We start from the raw sequence: 16,888 nt of genomic DNA, 5'->3' as shown, positions 1-16,888 counted from the left end.
ACTGTTATAGTAGGCTATTCGTAGTTTTATAACGACTTGCACTATTATACGTTTTTGGGTATTACATTTAACCATTTCATGTTGCCTATAGTCAAATGAACACGATTGGCGCAATGGGCGGTATGGGCCCGATGGGCCAAATGGGCGGAGTCCAGATGGGTCCAGGACAAATGGGTGCCGGACAAATGGGATCCGGACAGATGGGCGCCGGACAGATGGGCGCAGGACAAATGGGTGCCGGTCAAATGGGCACCAGTCAGATGGGAGCGGGTCAGATGGGTGCCGGACAAATGGGCGGCGGGCAGATGGGCAACATGGGCGGACAGATGTTCGGCGGGCAGTACGGCGGCATGCAGCAGGGCTATGCGGGCTACGGCCAGCAGATGATGCAGGCCGGCCAGCAACAGATGATGAATCAGGTACCTACCGTATAGGTCACTATTTGCTTCCCTTACTGCTTTATATAGTTACCTTCGAAACATGCTTAACATACTTGAATTCTGCAGGGCATGGGACAAGGCGTCAATCAAATGGGACAACAAGTCAACCCAATGAACCAAGGGGTGGGCTCCATAGGGCAGAACGTCGGACAGATGAATCAGGGCGTCGGCCAGTCGGGCCAGATCGGCCAGGGCATGGGCCAGATGGGCCAGAGCATGGGCCAGATGGGCCAGCCGATGGGGCAAATGGGCCAGATGGGGCAGGGCGGAGGAATGGGCTCCATGGCGAACCAAGGCAACACCATGGGGCCACAGGGAAGCAATACTATGAGTGGTTTCCCTGGTCAACAAACATTCCAACAGGTATGGACATACTGTCAATTACTTATTCGATTAAAACATGTTTTAGTGATATAATTATTTGTGTATCATTGAAGTATTTGGACACTTAAGTTCGCTTTCTTTTCATAGAATATGATGGGAGGCCGTTCCAGTCAAGAAGCACAGTACCTGGCACAGAGGCAGAATGCGCGGCCTCAGTATATGCAGGTACTCTCTCCACTTCCGATTTTATGATAGCATTTCATTTCTTTTCTTAAGTGGGATGGGAAAATTTTAATAACACCGAGATATTATCTCGTCATCGTTCATGCCAATGTTAATTACTAGTTCTTGGGGTGGCTTTTCATTATTATTTTTTTCTTTATTAAGGAAAATAAACAGCATTATATAATAGGTAAATCGTACTTTTATACGTGGAGCCAATGAAGTATCCACTAATAATTTTCAATAATTATCATTTAAAATAAATATAAAAAATATATACATATAAATCAAAGACATATATAACTCCGTATAGACAGATAAAGTCTAAGAAAAAAAATGTACCTCAGTACCATACAGAAAAAGCTACGGTGGCCTAGATGGCATTACACTTTTGGGGTACGCTCAGTTAGATAGCGCTAATCTTAATATTTGACATTTTAACACATACCAAGCTAAGAATATGGGCCAAATTGTCAAAACTAAGGTTCAAAAGTTTTAAGCCTGTGTCAAGAGATGGCAGTCTATGCACTGTGATTACACATTTTACTTCAACAGTAACTCTCTATAATACTCGATCCTCTTTGATATAAATATACAAATATCATGTGTATGTGTGCCATTTTGCCTCATATTATGTGTTCAAAAACCGCAAATTCTGACCAACGTAAGAGTAAATAGTAGATTGTACAACAAGGGCATAAAGTGACCCATATTTACCCGAGGCAATTTCACCAAAATCCAAAATAGTAGACGAGGGTAAAAATTGACATTTACACTCTGCTTTTCACTTCGATTGTGAGGAAATTATTATATTTTTCACGTCAATTTACACCACGAAATTGTCGTAAAGCGAAAGAACATACATAACCAATTCCCGCCAACTAACTTTTTAATTATTATTTTTTAATTTTCAACATGTGATCAGAGTTTCAGGCGCTTGGTTTTCTGCTAAGTCAAACATTTTTGAACGATAATCGACTCCTATTTTATGTGATTTACTAAATTTAATGACAGAAAATACGGAATTCTAATAAATTGTAGCAAAATAAAATAATATACCTAACAAGTTTTGTCATCTACACAATTTTATTTCTCACTAAAATTGTGCAATATGTTTTAACTGTTTGGCTGTTGAGACTGATTACCTTAGTCTTACAAAGTTTACTTTATGCTCTAGAGCATAAAATGTGATTTTATGTCGTCTACGCACGACATAAAGGTGCACTTTTTGAGCATGAGAAGTGAAAAATGTTATTAATGATAATGATTGGTAATGAGGAGTGTTGTTGGAACAGGCGCCTAACGTGACGATGGGCGGCATGGGCGGGCCGGCGCCGCCGTACCCGCGCGGCATGCAGCCGCAGAACTCGGCGCAGTACCAGCAGATGACGCAGCAGCAGCAGCGCATGCGCCAGCAGATGCTCGCCATGCAGCAGCAGGGCCCGCTCGTGCAGCACCTGCAGCGCAACCAGTACCAGCCGCCCTACTGACTGCCCGCACACACTACCAACTAACATTACACCTCTATTCACAACACCTGCCATCGATGGAACGAATGAGGGAATGGAGTGAGTGCCACTCATACAATCAAAGTTTCCTTTATTCCATTTTTGCCAGGTTTCGTGAAATGACTTTATACGTAATATAATATGCTTCTCGGCTAAATTAATCGGTATCTGTTATGAAATTATGCTACTCATTCACATTATTTAGATACACACGCAGTTGCCTTGTTGCAGATGAAACCATAACGTTAATAAACTGCACTCACTGAACCGCAAAAGATCAGTCTCAAGTAGACGACCTGGTTCGCACGGTTTTAATTCGAATTTTATATTAATAATGTTTCTAAGTTTTATAGCAGTTAGTAGGTATATGTGTTATGTGTATGTCGGTCGGAAAACGATATATCTATGAATGGATTATATAGTTTTAATATTTATACTCGCGAAATATAGGATACAAACGACACCAATTTTGTATATATCATATGCACTGCCACAAAGAAGTGTCTTAGTTTTTATCGAAAACCACGAGCGCTCGACGTGAAGACGCTCATGTCGGGCGGTCTTTGGGGCTGCCGTGGGCATGCAATACAGCACCTTCTCATCTCACCTCCTTCCCGATTGACGTTTCTGAGCTGTTGTATAATGTATAGGCTTATCTCTACATTTCCATATTTTAAGTATGTGCGTGCATCTCTGATTTGGGAAATACGTAATCAGTCGATAGGTACCTTCAAGAATACGCACTTATAATTGATATTTAGCAATTAAATTGACTCGAAAGTATTCCATACAAACGGTCGTCCATCTGGAAGGATGTGATATAAATACCCATAGATGGTAATACTAGTATGTACCTGTTATTTTTATCTTATTTTTACCTTCACTTTGACTTTTTTTATTTCATAGCAGATCTCCGGAGATATTATTTCGTATCATGTAAGTGAAATAATAAATATTTTATAGCATTTGACAACAGTGTGATAACATTTTATGATTGTAGGTAATATTTATTGGCTTACGTTACGCGGTACTTGTAGTCGAGTTACATTCTCGAAGTTTATCGACGCAGTGTAGTGCACGATACGACTGTACGAATCCGCGTTGATACAACAAAGGCTGATATACCGCAGGCAAGGCAAAACTGCTTATGGGACATATTTTACAGCTCATAGGTAGGTGTTTACGGACTGCTGCTTGTGGACTTAATATTTCATTTCCGTTCAAATCGAATATCTCTAGTTTTGACTTATTGTACAGTCGAATTCACAAACACCTTTACAAACCAACACTCCAATTATACGCATACACGACCTTATTGTCATTTGTCATAGAGACGTGTAAATATTTTTATGGCATGTTGGCTTGTAAGGGTTTGTGATTAATTTATTAGCTTATTTATACATACATAATTTTACTAGACATGGTTCTGAATTATTTAATAATGATAAATTCTTGTGAATTGTACCGTAATATAATTTATTACATATAATTAATAATGAAGTGGTAGTTTTTTTAATTAACTACGTATATTGTTGGTTTTTAATACATAACATTAATAGTTTTTAGTGTCTGCGAAAACTAAACTTTCTTAATCCCGTACAGTTGTATTACAAAGATGTTTATATAAATGTTACGGGTTTGACATCAAGAAATCCATTTGCATATTTAGGTATTGTTATGTCTTTATCTTCACTCTGTCTACAAATTAAAGCTGATCCCTGAACTGTAGATAAAACAAAAGGCTATATAAAGCTCTAGTAGACTTTGTGCCTTGTTTAATAGTCGCATGTAGACCACAGATGAATAGTTAGTAACATATACACAGTAGACCGCAGAGCGCGACGAAGTGTGCACGGGGGGCGGGGGTCGGTCGTCCTGCGCGAGCCATGTCGCGCACACACTCCGTATTATTTGATTCACACAACCAAGACCTAGCGACCTTCGTCTTTATTTATAATAGCATTCGTTATACCGTGTTCTAGTAGCGAAAATATTTACGGATATTATGGGCATATGTCAAGTATTCAATGTATAATCCTATTCTCGTTGATAAGCTAGTGTGCTTATTTTAATGATTGACTTTATTTACGTGAACATTTTAAAGCGCATCGTGTATGCATGTGTATGTTGTACCAGGTTGTACTTAAAAGGATGGATAAAAAAAATAAAAAATCCACAATAAGAATTATTAACTCAAGCGAATGCTTTATCTTCAATGAAATGAAATTTTATATTAATGATAAAAAAAATAAAAAATCCTACATCATGTAACAAGAATTATTATCTTAAGCGAATGCTTTATCTTCAATGAAATGAAATTTTGTATTAATGAAAGACTTTAGAAGTACCTATTTAATTAAGAAATTACTATTTGTTGTTTATTTTATTCATTAATGTATGGTTTTAACATTTGACTACGCAGAACTAGGATACTGTTGTAGTAGGGAATATTACGGCAATATTTTGCGCACATATTACAGCACACTCACATCACACATACCAAACCGTAGAGAAACTTACGCAGACTATGCCTTAAACGGTTTTTTGAGGAGTCATGATTATGGAATTGACGGATCAAAGCGGTTTGGTTACAGATGGCCTACCGTGAACCGTTCGTGTCACTTCCCTGTCACACTTACTTGCAAATTTACAAGTACGACAATGATGAATGATGCCAAACAATGTTCGCGGTAAGCCTTCCTCAATGTGCCACCGGCGCCTTCTGCGCAGTTTTGCGTAATATTCCCTATTAAAGTGAAATTCAGAAGTAGAGATAGTAAAAATGACGTGACAAGATTTTTTATAAGATTACCGGGTAGCGGTATAAAGTAAATATTTTTTGTAAAAAAAACCCACAAAATATAATTTAAAAAACACAAAACAACGGCATTACAAGGAAATTACAATAGATTTTTAATTGTAATAAAGACAAATCCGCGAGGAATTCCCTTCTTGGTAGATGACCAAATGCCAACGTTGAAATTGATTTTCCTTTTTAACTGATTTCAGTATGAAATGTTTTTAATATGTAGTACAAGTAAATGTTGAATGATAGAGGAGCATTCGAATATAATGATTTATTTAAACAAATCACTTGCACATTTCTGCCCAACCCCAAAGAGTCTACGGATTTCAACTACATAACGGTTGGTACGCCCCTCGTTTAGAATTTCCACTTTTCCACACTTGTATCGTATTATACTATTTGTGTTTTGGCCGCTGTACACACATGGCCAACAGTTCCACCAACCCCCTTGGCCATGTGTGTAGAGGGCTACTTGGCCGTAAGTTGGCAGTTGGCGCTTGCGCTTGCCGGCCAACCGATTCGTGTCGGTTTTTTGTCCACACATCAAAGGATCTTGGCGCCAATGGCCAACTGCGTTTACACGTTGGCGCTTCATTCAGTTGGTCGTCAGCCGTCAGAGAGGACAGTAGTGATATATTTACGAAAATAATAAGTTTATCTATGCCAATAATAGTGTAGATTTTAGGAAATAAAATAACCTTGCAAATGTTTAATGTATTTCCTAAAAAAGATAAATGTTCTTATCAGAATATTCAAAAAATTGTTAATATTGCAAATAATTTAATTTTACTACGGGGTTATTATTTTTTAATATTTTTTTTCTGACAACGTCTATGACCAAGAATTTCCTAGATTTTTTCATTACACGTCCATCTTTCATGAAGAGCCAATGCCAAGTGATTGGTTCGCCAATGTGTAAACAGCGGCTCTTATCTTGGCCAAGGGGTTTCACAAAGGGCTGGTGGAACCGTTGGCCATGTGTGTACAGGGGCCATTTCGTAGACTCGCTATAGGTTGGCCCGCAATGTGAATGATGCTTATGGCCCCTGTACACACATGGCCAACGGTTCCACCAGCCCTTTGTGAAACCCCTTGGCCAAGATAAGAGCCGCTGTTTACACATTGGCGAACCAATCACTTGGCATTGGCTCTTCATGAAAGATGGACGTGTAATGAAAAAATCTAGGAAATTCTTGGTCATAGACGTTGTCAGAAAAAAAATATTAAAAAATAATAACCCCGTAGTAAAATTAAATTATTTGCAATATTAACAATTTTTTGAATATTCTGATAAGAACATTTATCTTTTTTAGGAAATACATTAAACATTTGCAAGGTTATTTTATTTCCTAAAATCTACACTATTATTGGCATAGATAAACTTATTATTTTCGTAAATATATCACTACTGTCCTCTCTGACGGCTGACGACCAACTGAATGAAGCGCCAACGTGTAAACGCAGTTGGCCATTGGCGCCAAGATCCTTTGATGTGTGGACAAAAAACCGACACGAATCGGTTGGCCGGCAAGCGCAAGCGCCAACTGCCAACTTACGGCCAAGTAGCCCTCTACACACATGGCCAAGGGGGTTGGTGGAACTGTTGGCCATGTGTGTACAGCGGCCATTAGAATGCATTCTTTCTTGTTAAAATTTTGCCCCATCAGACTTGACTTGTAAACACTGGCAACATATAATTGCTTACATTGAGATGATTTAATTTACTTCTTACCTAGTATTGCGGACTTAATTATACATTTATTATTTTATTTTATAAATAATATTAGTTTTAGAAATTGATTACCTATACTGTTAAGTCACCAAGGATGTCTTACGTTTTGTCATATAAATCATGGCATACAATTACGGTACAGTCGTTTTAGGCATATTATATGTAAATATCGATCTAAGAAATACAATTTACTAGAAAATTTAATGACGTCTTTTGTTTTTTCATTCCTATAATTTATTACCTAATAAATTGAGTACGAAATTGTGTGGTGCCGTTAGTGGTGATATTCTCAAAAATATTATAAGTATTATGTCTTCGTGCACGGAGCAGAAGCCAACTGAGGTACGGGAATAATAACATAATATTATATAGCATATCAAGCAAATCTTGTCTCTAACGGTAGTCCGACCAGAAAACGCTCTATGAAAAATAAAATAAGGTAATGGTTAAGAGGGCAAGCCTGTCGTCCACTATTATTCACCGAGTCGAGCCTCGTTAATTCGTTATCTGCATTTATGATGAAACTGCATCCATTAGCGACGCGTCGAATCGCATTCAAATATATGAGGATCGATTCAACGCCGCGCGATTCCGCCTATAGTAGACGCCAGGCTTATGCCGCATCTCAAAACCACCCATAAGAGAGACAAAAATATGGCTTGTAAGTCGTCTAACGATTAAGCTAGAAACAAATTATGGATCGCGGTCGCGCGTCCATTGCCGCGATCTAGATAATGAATATACACTGAATTGTGCAAACTATCGGACGTAGCCTTGAGCGCACGGACGTCCGGAAGTCATCTGGCGAGCTGGATGTTTTAGATTGAAGTGAAATCATAATCGAAATAAATTTTGTCACATGTCCTTATGCTTTATTGCATTATCTGTGTGCTTTCTTGACAAGAGAATGACAGCTGAAATGAATGACAGCATCGTATAAACCACGTATAAACAACAAAAAAGTTTGGTTAGGTTATGTTTTCATGTTTCGGTCATTCGACACACGAAGACGAAGTAAACTTGGAGCAAAAATGTTGAATACTCGTAGGATAATAAATTACTGCTATTCAAAATCAATATTAAATGCAATTAATAGTTCTCACGGAAAACGTAAATTTCATAGTGTCGAGTTAAATGATATTCCCAAGATAACAGTAACAGATATTAGGAAGTTATTGAGGCAAAAAGGGTTTTCCGTACAAGATGGCTTTACGTCTCTTACAACTAAATGCACAATATGTGCTGGGCAGAATACGTGTGCCGAGAATAAAGTATACATTAACAAAACAACAGGTATGTGTATAAAAAATTAGATTTTAAATATAGAGGCTTCTAAAATACTTTATAATAATTTCCTAAGTTCATGTTACTTTTTTTAGGATATTTTGTATGCCCCGCGTGCAACGTGCACGGCAGCTGGAGTGTGCTAGAGAAGCACGTGCGAAAGTCCAAGACGGACTCGGCCACGCGCGAGCACATCGAGCGGTGCCTGCAACAGAACGCTCGCTTCCAGGAGGAGTGGCTACAACTTGTTAGTAAAACAACCACTTTAGCCGACCTCACTCTACCACAATTAGATGAGTTATCCAACTTGTTTGAATTTACTACATCTCTCACCAACTGTAATGCTGGCAAGGTCTTGTCAGATGTGAGAGTCTCCGAAGACCAAACCACGCTTTACTTCCCTTTGAAAAATTCTATGGACACTGTTGTGGGTTACCGTAAAATGCAGGCGGGTAAAGAGGAGGAAGCAGAAATACATGGCTTAACTTCTGCTGGTCTGTTCTGGTGCAGACCTACTAAAGTGAGCCGCAGTGAGCAAGCAGTAATAGTCACTAGTATTAATGACATCTTGCAATTATGTGCTCATAAGGTGCCAGGTATGTACAACTATATTGCATATGCATGCACCTATGATAAATGATCCTATTTGTTTGTTATTATTAGTCAACTGTGTAATGTACCTTATAGGCACACACATATGGTTGAACAGCAGTAGCCTGCCACCCACATTGCTTCCGGCCCTGGAAAGTTACCAAAGGCTGTGTCTTTGGGGAGATTGGGAGAATATGCGAGACATTGCCAACAAGTTAGGTGAAGACAGGTGCCGTTTTGTAAGGTTGGTATGAATCTGTAACAAAATAACAAGCTCTTTTAATTTTTGACTTCCTTAGTAATTATGCTACAGTTAACAGTACTTTTGAGATATTCATTATTCAAGGTAATATAAATATCTTAGTAGCCAATTGTGTACTGAGATATTCTCTTGACAAGTATTGCCATTACAGCTTACATCTTACTGTTAATATTGATTTCCTACTCTAAATGAACATATTACAACTGACACACATACAGAGGCTCTAAATATTATTACACATACCTATACGAACAGTCCATGCTATGTTTTGTTTAGTTTGTTGTTGCATTGTTTGATTTGTATGCCAGTATAGTATGCACAAGTTTTTTTTGTGCTAACCGCCGCCATCAGTGTTCCTTTAGTCGCCTTACGCGACACCCACAGGACAAGATGACGTGGTGCTATTCTTTTCTGGCTCACACCGGAATTGTCAGCTTCGAGCAACGGGTGGCAGCGGCCGAGGTAATTTTAATCTTTATCTACATAAAAAAGACCAGTATCACTTGAATAACTCAAACAGGTCGCGCGGATGTAGATAAAATTGAAAGATATTTCACACTAAAAGTGGTCGCCACGTCGCTGCCGGCCGCTGCCTGCCATTGTGTGTCGGTGTGAGCCGACCCTTATAATGATGTGTGAGGCAGGCCGACGGACGGGCTGGTGACGGCGTCGGAAGCGGCGCAGGCGCAGCTGTCCCTGCGCGCGCTGGTGGCCGGCGCCAAGCCCGCCGCGCACCGCGCCATCACCACCTTCGCTGCGCTCCGCGACGATGTCTATGCCGAACTCTCCAACATCGACAAGGTGCATTACTTTAACATTTATGTATATTTTGCTTTTGAAAAACGGTGTTGTAATGATTATTTCATACTACGTCGGTGGTAAACAAGCCTATGGACGCCTGCAAAGCGCAGGTAATACATGGATGAGCTTACACCTTTTTTAAAGACACCCAAATAGACCCTCGGGAAAATCTCTGCAAACACACACAAACTTTTTTAACTCGTCAAGATGTAAAATTTGTAGAAACCAGCAATTACCTACTGAAAAAAATAATAAGGTTAATTTATTTTCTGTTCTAATACCTGTCCGCAAGAGTAACGAGTATTATATTTTTATTTATTTTTATTTTATTGGTATTCAGGATAACAACAGCCGTAAATATAACTAAGACATACTACTGCTTACTGAAGAAATAACAGTCATCCATTAATTAATTTTGTAAGTTAAATTAACTAAATGTTTATAAACAACCAAAATGTACACACAAATGCTCTAATAAAGTACATACAGGTTGTTGATTAAGTATTCTTATAATTACGTAACTTAAGGCTTCAATAGCTATCCACCTACTTAATTCATTAGAATACTAGTATAAATACCCATAAATACTCATAAGTCAGACACCAACAAAACTTAGAGAGAGAGTTACTGTCGAAGTAAAATGTGTAATCACAGTGCATAGACTGCTATGTCTTGACACAGGCTTAAAATTTTTGAACCTCAGTTTTGACAATTTGGCCCATATTCTTAGCTTGATATGTTTTAAAATGTCAAATATTAGTATTAGCGCCATCTAGCTGAGCGTACCCTAAAGGTGTAATGCCATCTAGGCCACCGTACCTTTTTCTGTATGGTCACAGTATAATAAAGAGTACTATCGTACAGTATGGCCACTCCCGCTCCCCGCTGAAAGTGCCGCCCACCCCCTCTCGGTTACCTGACAGTTACCGCCTGTCAAAAACGCGAACAATCGACCTGTCATATCTCACTCATACAAGCATGGTACGCGTTCACCTACACGAGCTTAGAATGTGTGCTAGGAACGCGCCTCTTTCATAGATTTGATCGCCAGTGTCCGAGGTGTGGTATGGTACTGAGGTACGTTTTTTTTCTTAGACTTTATCTGTCTATACGGAGTTATATATGTCTTTGGTCCACAGTCAGAAGTTCATTATCAATTTATCACTAGATTTATTTATATTGCACGGAATATAGACTATGATTAGCTTTTCTTATTTTGTTAACTCCCAATATTTCAACGCAGTGTCATACATCATGGACATCATGGTCACTGGTAACATCAAAAAGGTAATCACAGTCTAGTAAAAGTAGCTGTGAATCATTCAAAACTCTCTAGTTCGTTATGGTTAACGTTAGTGTTTGCACGCAGGTGCGCGGCGTGAAGTGGCGGCGGTTCCCCGCGCTGACGCGGCTGCTGGGCGGGCACCGGCGCGGCGAGCTCACCGTGCTCACCGGCCCCACGGGCTGCGGCAAGACCACGCTCTGCGCCGAGATGTCGCTCGACCTAGCGCAGCAGGGGGTAACTACATACTAACTACACACCCTCCACCTCAAGCTGTTATTGGGTTTTGTGTAAACTTAAAATGTTTACCTTGCTATAAGCGCTACGATCACGACTTACATTACGCTTCCGGGAAGCGTTTTAGCGAAATAACCTGAATGATTACTTACAACGCCATACTTAAATACTGCAGCCTGGAAGAAGGAAATAAACTTTTGTCTCGATTTTTACACTCCCTAACTTACACCGAGACAAAACATATTTTAGTTAGTTTTCTTAAAAACAAGTTTTTTATACATATTTTTATTTAGATAGAAGAAACAAGTTCATCTATTTGTTTTCAAATTTTGTACTGAAAATTTTAAATATGTCAAGTTTTTTTTGTGTTGTTGCAATTGACACGTAACGAGGCATTTTTTATAAGGCCCGATGCAAGCTGCGATTAAAGACGGACAACTCAGTGGATTTCACTGAGTTCATTTGACACGCTAAGTAGATACGTTTGCTTGATCTATGGTATATATGACATCTGTGGGATGTACCTTGTTTTTCTTATTTCCTTAACACATACTTTATTATAATTATAAGTTTGGTTAGATTGTGTAATGCTCAAGAACCTAAACTGTGTAAGCTGACGTATTCTGTTGTGTATTTTATTACTTACAGCCTGGCAAAAAAAGACTAGAAAATAATAGAGGTGCCACCGTCTTCTATGTAAACCGGTTTACACGCGGCAAGTATTGAGCCACTTTTACAGAAGAAAAGTAAGTGTAAAAATTAGGTTTATTTCTACTCTAAGCTGTATTCTATTCGTATTCTTAACTCACTGGTTGCCTTACTAGGTGACAACATTGTGGGGCAGCTTCGAGATCCGCAACTCGCGGCTGGCGCGCACGATGCTGCAGCAGTTCGCGGGCGTGCCGCTCGAGCACCACCTCGACCGCTTCGCCGCCTTCGCCGACGACTTCCAGAAGCTGCCCATCTACTACCTCGCCTTCCACGGCCAGCAGCCCATCAAAGTTGTTATGGAGGTAAGGGGAAATTTAGCGTTCGTGGTACAGTCAAGTGTAAAAATATGGGTGCGTACAACTTATCAAAAATATGTCCCATAGCACTTTATGTCGGAGGAATAAGGTCTCGGTACATATTTTTGAGCGGATAAAATCGATACGTATTTTTGCACTTGACTGTACTAAGTACTTAGAATAGAATAGGTAGAAGAACTTTATTCAAAAACGCTTAATTTAAACTTAACTAATACCACTGACATACATACTATTGTATAACGCGTAACTGAAAATGTCTCCACTTAACTTCATGCCAAGGGACCCTTGTGGACCCTGACGCTGGTCTTCCGTGGAGACCCTTCCGAGACTACTAATATAAAATGAAGTCAATATTATTTAACTCTACAATTCAAATTTTATTTTACTTAGGGGGCGTCCATTAATCACGTCATACTGTATAGGGGGGGAGGGGGTCATGAAAAAATCACCAAGTATCACCATGGGGGGTGGGGGGGTTAGGAACATATCACGTGTATTTTTTTTTGTTACACTAACGTAAAGAAAAAATAATATTTCTGAGCTATTTTTATATCAACTTTTAGAGTCAGAACTTGCGTTGTGCAGTGCAAAGAGAATAGAATAGAATATAATTTATTCGTGAACACATGTGTGAACAGATTAATTACACATTACAACACAAACAGAAAGGAATGAAGTGCCACGAAATGGCTTCATCTCAGCGTGTTGCTGGTGACTTCCAGCGCTGATCTCCCGATGAGACCATCAAGTGAGAAAAAAAGAATTGTGTGCAGTCGGTTATTTTTAATTCTCAAAGATTTTTTTAGTTTGCCCTCATCATGTGTACACGGACAGTCGGTTATAGACGGTCAACCTAATCATGGCACTGAAAAAAGGCGGCAAATTTGACAAATGTAGAGCTCACCGGCCAACTGTCTTGAAAACACGCGTGCCTTCCTAAACCTTGAAAAATCTAAATCTATACATTAATAGCCTTTAATTCGGGTATTTTTCGAAAATTTTACGCTAAGTAGTTTCGGAGATAAGAGAATGGTTATTTTTTGCCTGTTTTCTTAAATTACTTGAAAATTACTTGACTGAAAATTATTATCACATTTATTTTTGAAATACGTATCGGAATCGTAGGGCCATTTTTTTCAAAGTTGTCCACTCCACGTTTTTGTAACGGGTATTTTTTACGCGATTCATATTCAGAATCGCGAGATCTTTTGATCGTGATAGGAGAAAAAAAATGTCCTAAGATTTCCATAATTTTTTAGACCTTCCATTCCGTTACCGCCATACAAAATGTATGAAAAAGTGGTAACGGATGGGACACTTTTTTCTCCTATTAGGATTGAAAGAGCTCGCGATGCTGAGTGGAAAGCACATAAAAATTTCCAAATCCAAAAAAAACAACTTTGAAAAAAAAATGGCCCATAATACGCTTTTTCATTTGACATGTAACACGCTAAAAACTATTTCAAAAAACTTTGATTTTTAATTTTCACTTTTACCCCCTAAAAGTGACCCCTACAGTTGTTTTTTTTATTTTATTTAAATTGCATCCCGTCTTTGGGTCACAAGTTTACATATGTGTGCCAAACAAGTTAATCGGTTCAGTAGTTTCGGTTCAGTGGTTTCCTTTTTGAGGTAGGTACAGAAACTTAAAAATGAGGGGGCGAAGATTTAATTCTCATAGAAAATTTGAATTTCGCGCCAAGATTTGGATGATTCGTTGGTTCGAAAAAAGTCTACTTAAGTTGCCAAAAAATTACACGTCATATTGGCCAGGGGGGGAGGGGGTCCTGAAAATATCACCAAAGATCACCATGGGGGAGGGGGGGGTCTAAAATAAGCCAAAAACGTATGACGCGATTAATGGACGCCCCCTTAGGTTGGTAAATATTATTTTGACAGTCTTAAATTGTCAGGAACAAAACAAATCAGGTGGTAAGAACAAAAAACTATGCACATTGTCGTTTAAGAGTAAGGACGCTCTAATATGTTATTTGTGTAAAAATAAGAGCAAATTTCGTCCTTGTGGCAATCACTAGTGTGGTACCTTATGCTTGCAAACGTCACTTATGTAAGTTATGTAGACCGTATGTACTCACACAAGCAAAGTATACACAGCTCATATAATCCAGCAACCTTCAAATCTAGGGTGAACATCAGGCATATTTTGGGCGAGCTCACTCCATCGTAGGCAAGGCTAGTCTTTGGCCAAGAGTAAGCCCATTTATAATAAAAAAACTTAAACAAGCAAAAACTACTTAAACAAAACAGTCTGTAGCACAGACTTCGATGTTTGTTTTGTTTGGTTCCTGTTCACCCACGAGTAGGAGTGTGGAGCTCATTTGTTGACGTTTGTCAGGCGGTGGAGCACGCGCGCTACATGCACGACATCAGCCACGTGGTGGTGGACAACGTGCAGTTCATGCTGGGGCTGGGCGAGGCGGAGGGCGACCGCTACGCGCGCCAGGACGCCGTCGTGGCAGCCTTCCGCACCTTCGCCACCGCGCGCCACACGCACGTCACGCTCGTCATGCATCCCAGAAAGGTGACGCTTTACATACAATCAACTGCTAAAATATTTATCGAAAAAATCGTCTCATAAATATGGTACATACTACGCTCTTATTACACCGGACTATTTTTACACATGACTCTCTTCCCCTTACGCTGTTACATAATATGTGGGTGGCTCGTTACATTCGTCATGCATCCCAGAAAGGTGATTTTTATTATGGCCTCCTAAGTAGTTTTGATTGATTCAACAAGGTAAACGTACCGTGTTGACGTGCTAATGCCTATTGCTGCTAATATATGTATAGATTCCACCCTACTGTCACATTTATTGGCAATGACTTAAGGTTGAAAGTGGCTTCTACTGGAACATTATCGAGCACTGGTACTTTTACTTTAGTTATTTATAGTTATATTATCGGAAATATAAACTTAATACATTAAAATAATGGACATTTAGGTATCAATTTAAATGATTTATTAATTATACCTACGACTTTGGAAGTAGACAAAGGAATCAAATTAATTTAAGTTTGGTTTGTAAAGATTTTAGTACGAAGTTTATTAATTGTGATTAAAATTTCTGATTTTACTAAGACATTTCTAACTCCATACGAAACAGCTTTTTAATTTTAAAAAATATTATTAGATTACACATTTACTGTACCTTGCCTGCAGGAACGGGAATCGGAAGATCTTTCCACCAGTTCAATATTTGGTAGCGCCAAGGCGTCTCAAGAGGCCGACAATGTTCTGATTATTCAGGTAAGAGTAAAATCCAAATACAAACAGTAAATATAAGGGGAACGCTCCCAGCAATCGCGTTGTGCGTCTAAAATAATGTCTACTCAATGTCAACTACATTTCCTTGTCAGCCCATAAATGAATACAATACTTAGGTATTCCCGCTATTTTTATTACATCTTCTATAGTTATCGGGAATTGAAGAGATAATGTTTGTCCCTATGTCTGGAAGTCGTTACCGAATTTACCATGTGTTTTCAGGACAAACGTTTAACAGCAGTGCGCGGCAAGAAATATCTGCAAGTTGCAAAAAATCGATACAGTGGCGACCTAGGCGTCGTACCGCTGGAGTTTGACAAGGACGCGCTCAGCTACCAGGCCAAGAAGAAGAGCAAGGGCAAGGCGGACGAGCCCGACGCTCTGCTGCAGCAGTGCTTCGACGAGTTCGCCGTGGAGCCCCGCGCCGGCGCCGCCGCCGCCCGCCCCGCGCGCGCCAAACACCCGCAGCCCGCAGACTCCTACTTAAGCGACATTCTTAACCTCAATAGGACGCGATAGCGCGTCGATAGGCTTCGGGTCTACTAGAGGCAATCTGTGTGTCGAGGCACTGATAAACACACGTTCGTTGTATGTTTCCGTGTATTATCAATTTATCATTCTTATGTAGGCAAGGCACACTTCATTTTTGTAAATTAGAAATGTAAGTTTATTTATAATTACCATAATAAACAATCGACGAACGATGTGTGCATTTCATTATCGTACTTATCGTACTAGCCATTTACTACGCAGCAAGTATTACGTTACATATTAGTCATGTAAATATTGTATATCTTGTAATAATGATGTATATATTTGGTAAGAATAACATATTATATGATGTTTAAAACTAATTGTTTTATTTTTAAAATCCTAATAGGTATGGCCATCTGATTTATTTATCCAACTATCGTTTGAAGGGTCTCAAATCATCTCAACAAATAGGTACGCAAAATTCATCTCAATATTCTCAATGCATTGAACATATAAATTGTTCCCCTCAGAATGCAGAGTCACATAATAAAATTATTGTATACGATAAATTTAATGTAAATGAAGGATTGTAAACGAGCACCCCAG

General features: G+C 39.2%; 2 protein-coding genes across 4 annotated transcripts in view; both read left to right on the top strand.

Annotated features, from left to right (window-relative positions):
* The window catches only part of LOC125240533 (mediator of RNA polymerase II transcription subunit 12-like), a 42,343-nt gene extending 36,639 nt beyond the window's left edge, over positions 1 to 5,704 (top strand). For all 3 annotated transcript variants that reach the window (XM_048148425.1, XM_048148426.1, XM_048148424.1), the window contains 4 exons: positions 92 to 419; positions 507 to 803; positions 912 to 989; positions 2,282 to 5,704. In XM_048148425.1, coding sequence (XP_048004382.1) covers positions 92 to 419; positions 507 to 803; positions 912 to 989; positions 2,282 to 2,476 — 898 coding nt within the window. In that variant the 3' untranslated portion in view covers positions 2,477 to 5,704. The remainder of the gene's footprint in view (positions 1 to 91; positions 420 to 506; positions 804 to 911; positions 990 to 2,281) is intronic.
* A 2,288-nt stretch (positions 5,705 to 7,992) lies between these two features.
* LOC125240535 (mitochondrial DNA helicase) lies at positions 7,993 to 16,670 on the top strand. Its single transcript, XM_048148427.1, has 9 exons — positions 7,993 to 8,325; positions 8,412 to 8,912; positions 9,004 to 9,151; positions 9,814 to 9,970; positions 11,340 to 11,489; positions 12,314 to 12,502; positions 14,874 to 15,059; positions 15,704 to 15,790; positions 16,031 to 16,670. Exons 1-9 carry the CDS (start codon positions 8,016 to 8,018, stop codon positions 16,325 to 16,327), a joined length of 2,025 nt encoding a protein of 674 aa, XP_048004384.1. The 5' UTR covers positions 7,993 to 8,015; the 3' UTR covers positions 16,328 to 16,670.
* The last annotated feature ends 218 nt before the right edge of the window (positions 16,671 to 16,888 follow it).

This window comes from Leguminivora glycinivorella, chromosome Z (genome assembly GCF_023078275.1).
Source record: "Leguminivora glycinivorella isolate SPB_JAAS2020 chromosome Z, LegGlyc_1.1, whole genome shotgun sequence".
Classification (NCBI taxonomy): Eukaryota; Metazoa; Arthropoda; class Insecta; order Lepidoptera; family Tortricidae; genus Leguminivora; species Leguminivora glycinivorella.
The sequence above is the reverse complement of the archived record's forward strand: the minus strand, read 5'-3'. Positions and strand labels throughout refer to the sequence as shown.

What these genes read in the sequence shown, in the direction of transcription:
- LOC125240535 (XM_048148427.1), top strand. Translation starts at nt 8,016, where the DNA reads ATGTTTCGGTCATTCGACACACGAAGACGAAGTAAACTTGGAGCAAAA. An exon ending in AACTCTCCAACATCGACAAG is followed by an intron (nt 9,971 to 11,339) that starts GTGCATTACTTT and finishes GTTTGCACGCAG; the next exon opens with GTGCGCGGCGTGAAGTGGCG. An exon ending in TCGTCATGCATCCCAGAAAG is followed by an intron (nt 15,060 to 15,703) that starts GTGACGCTTTAC and finishes CCTTGCCTGCAG; the next exon opens with GAACGGGAATCGGAAGATCT.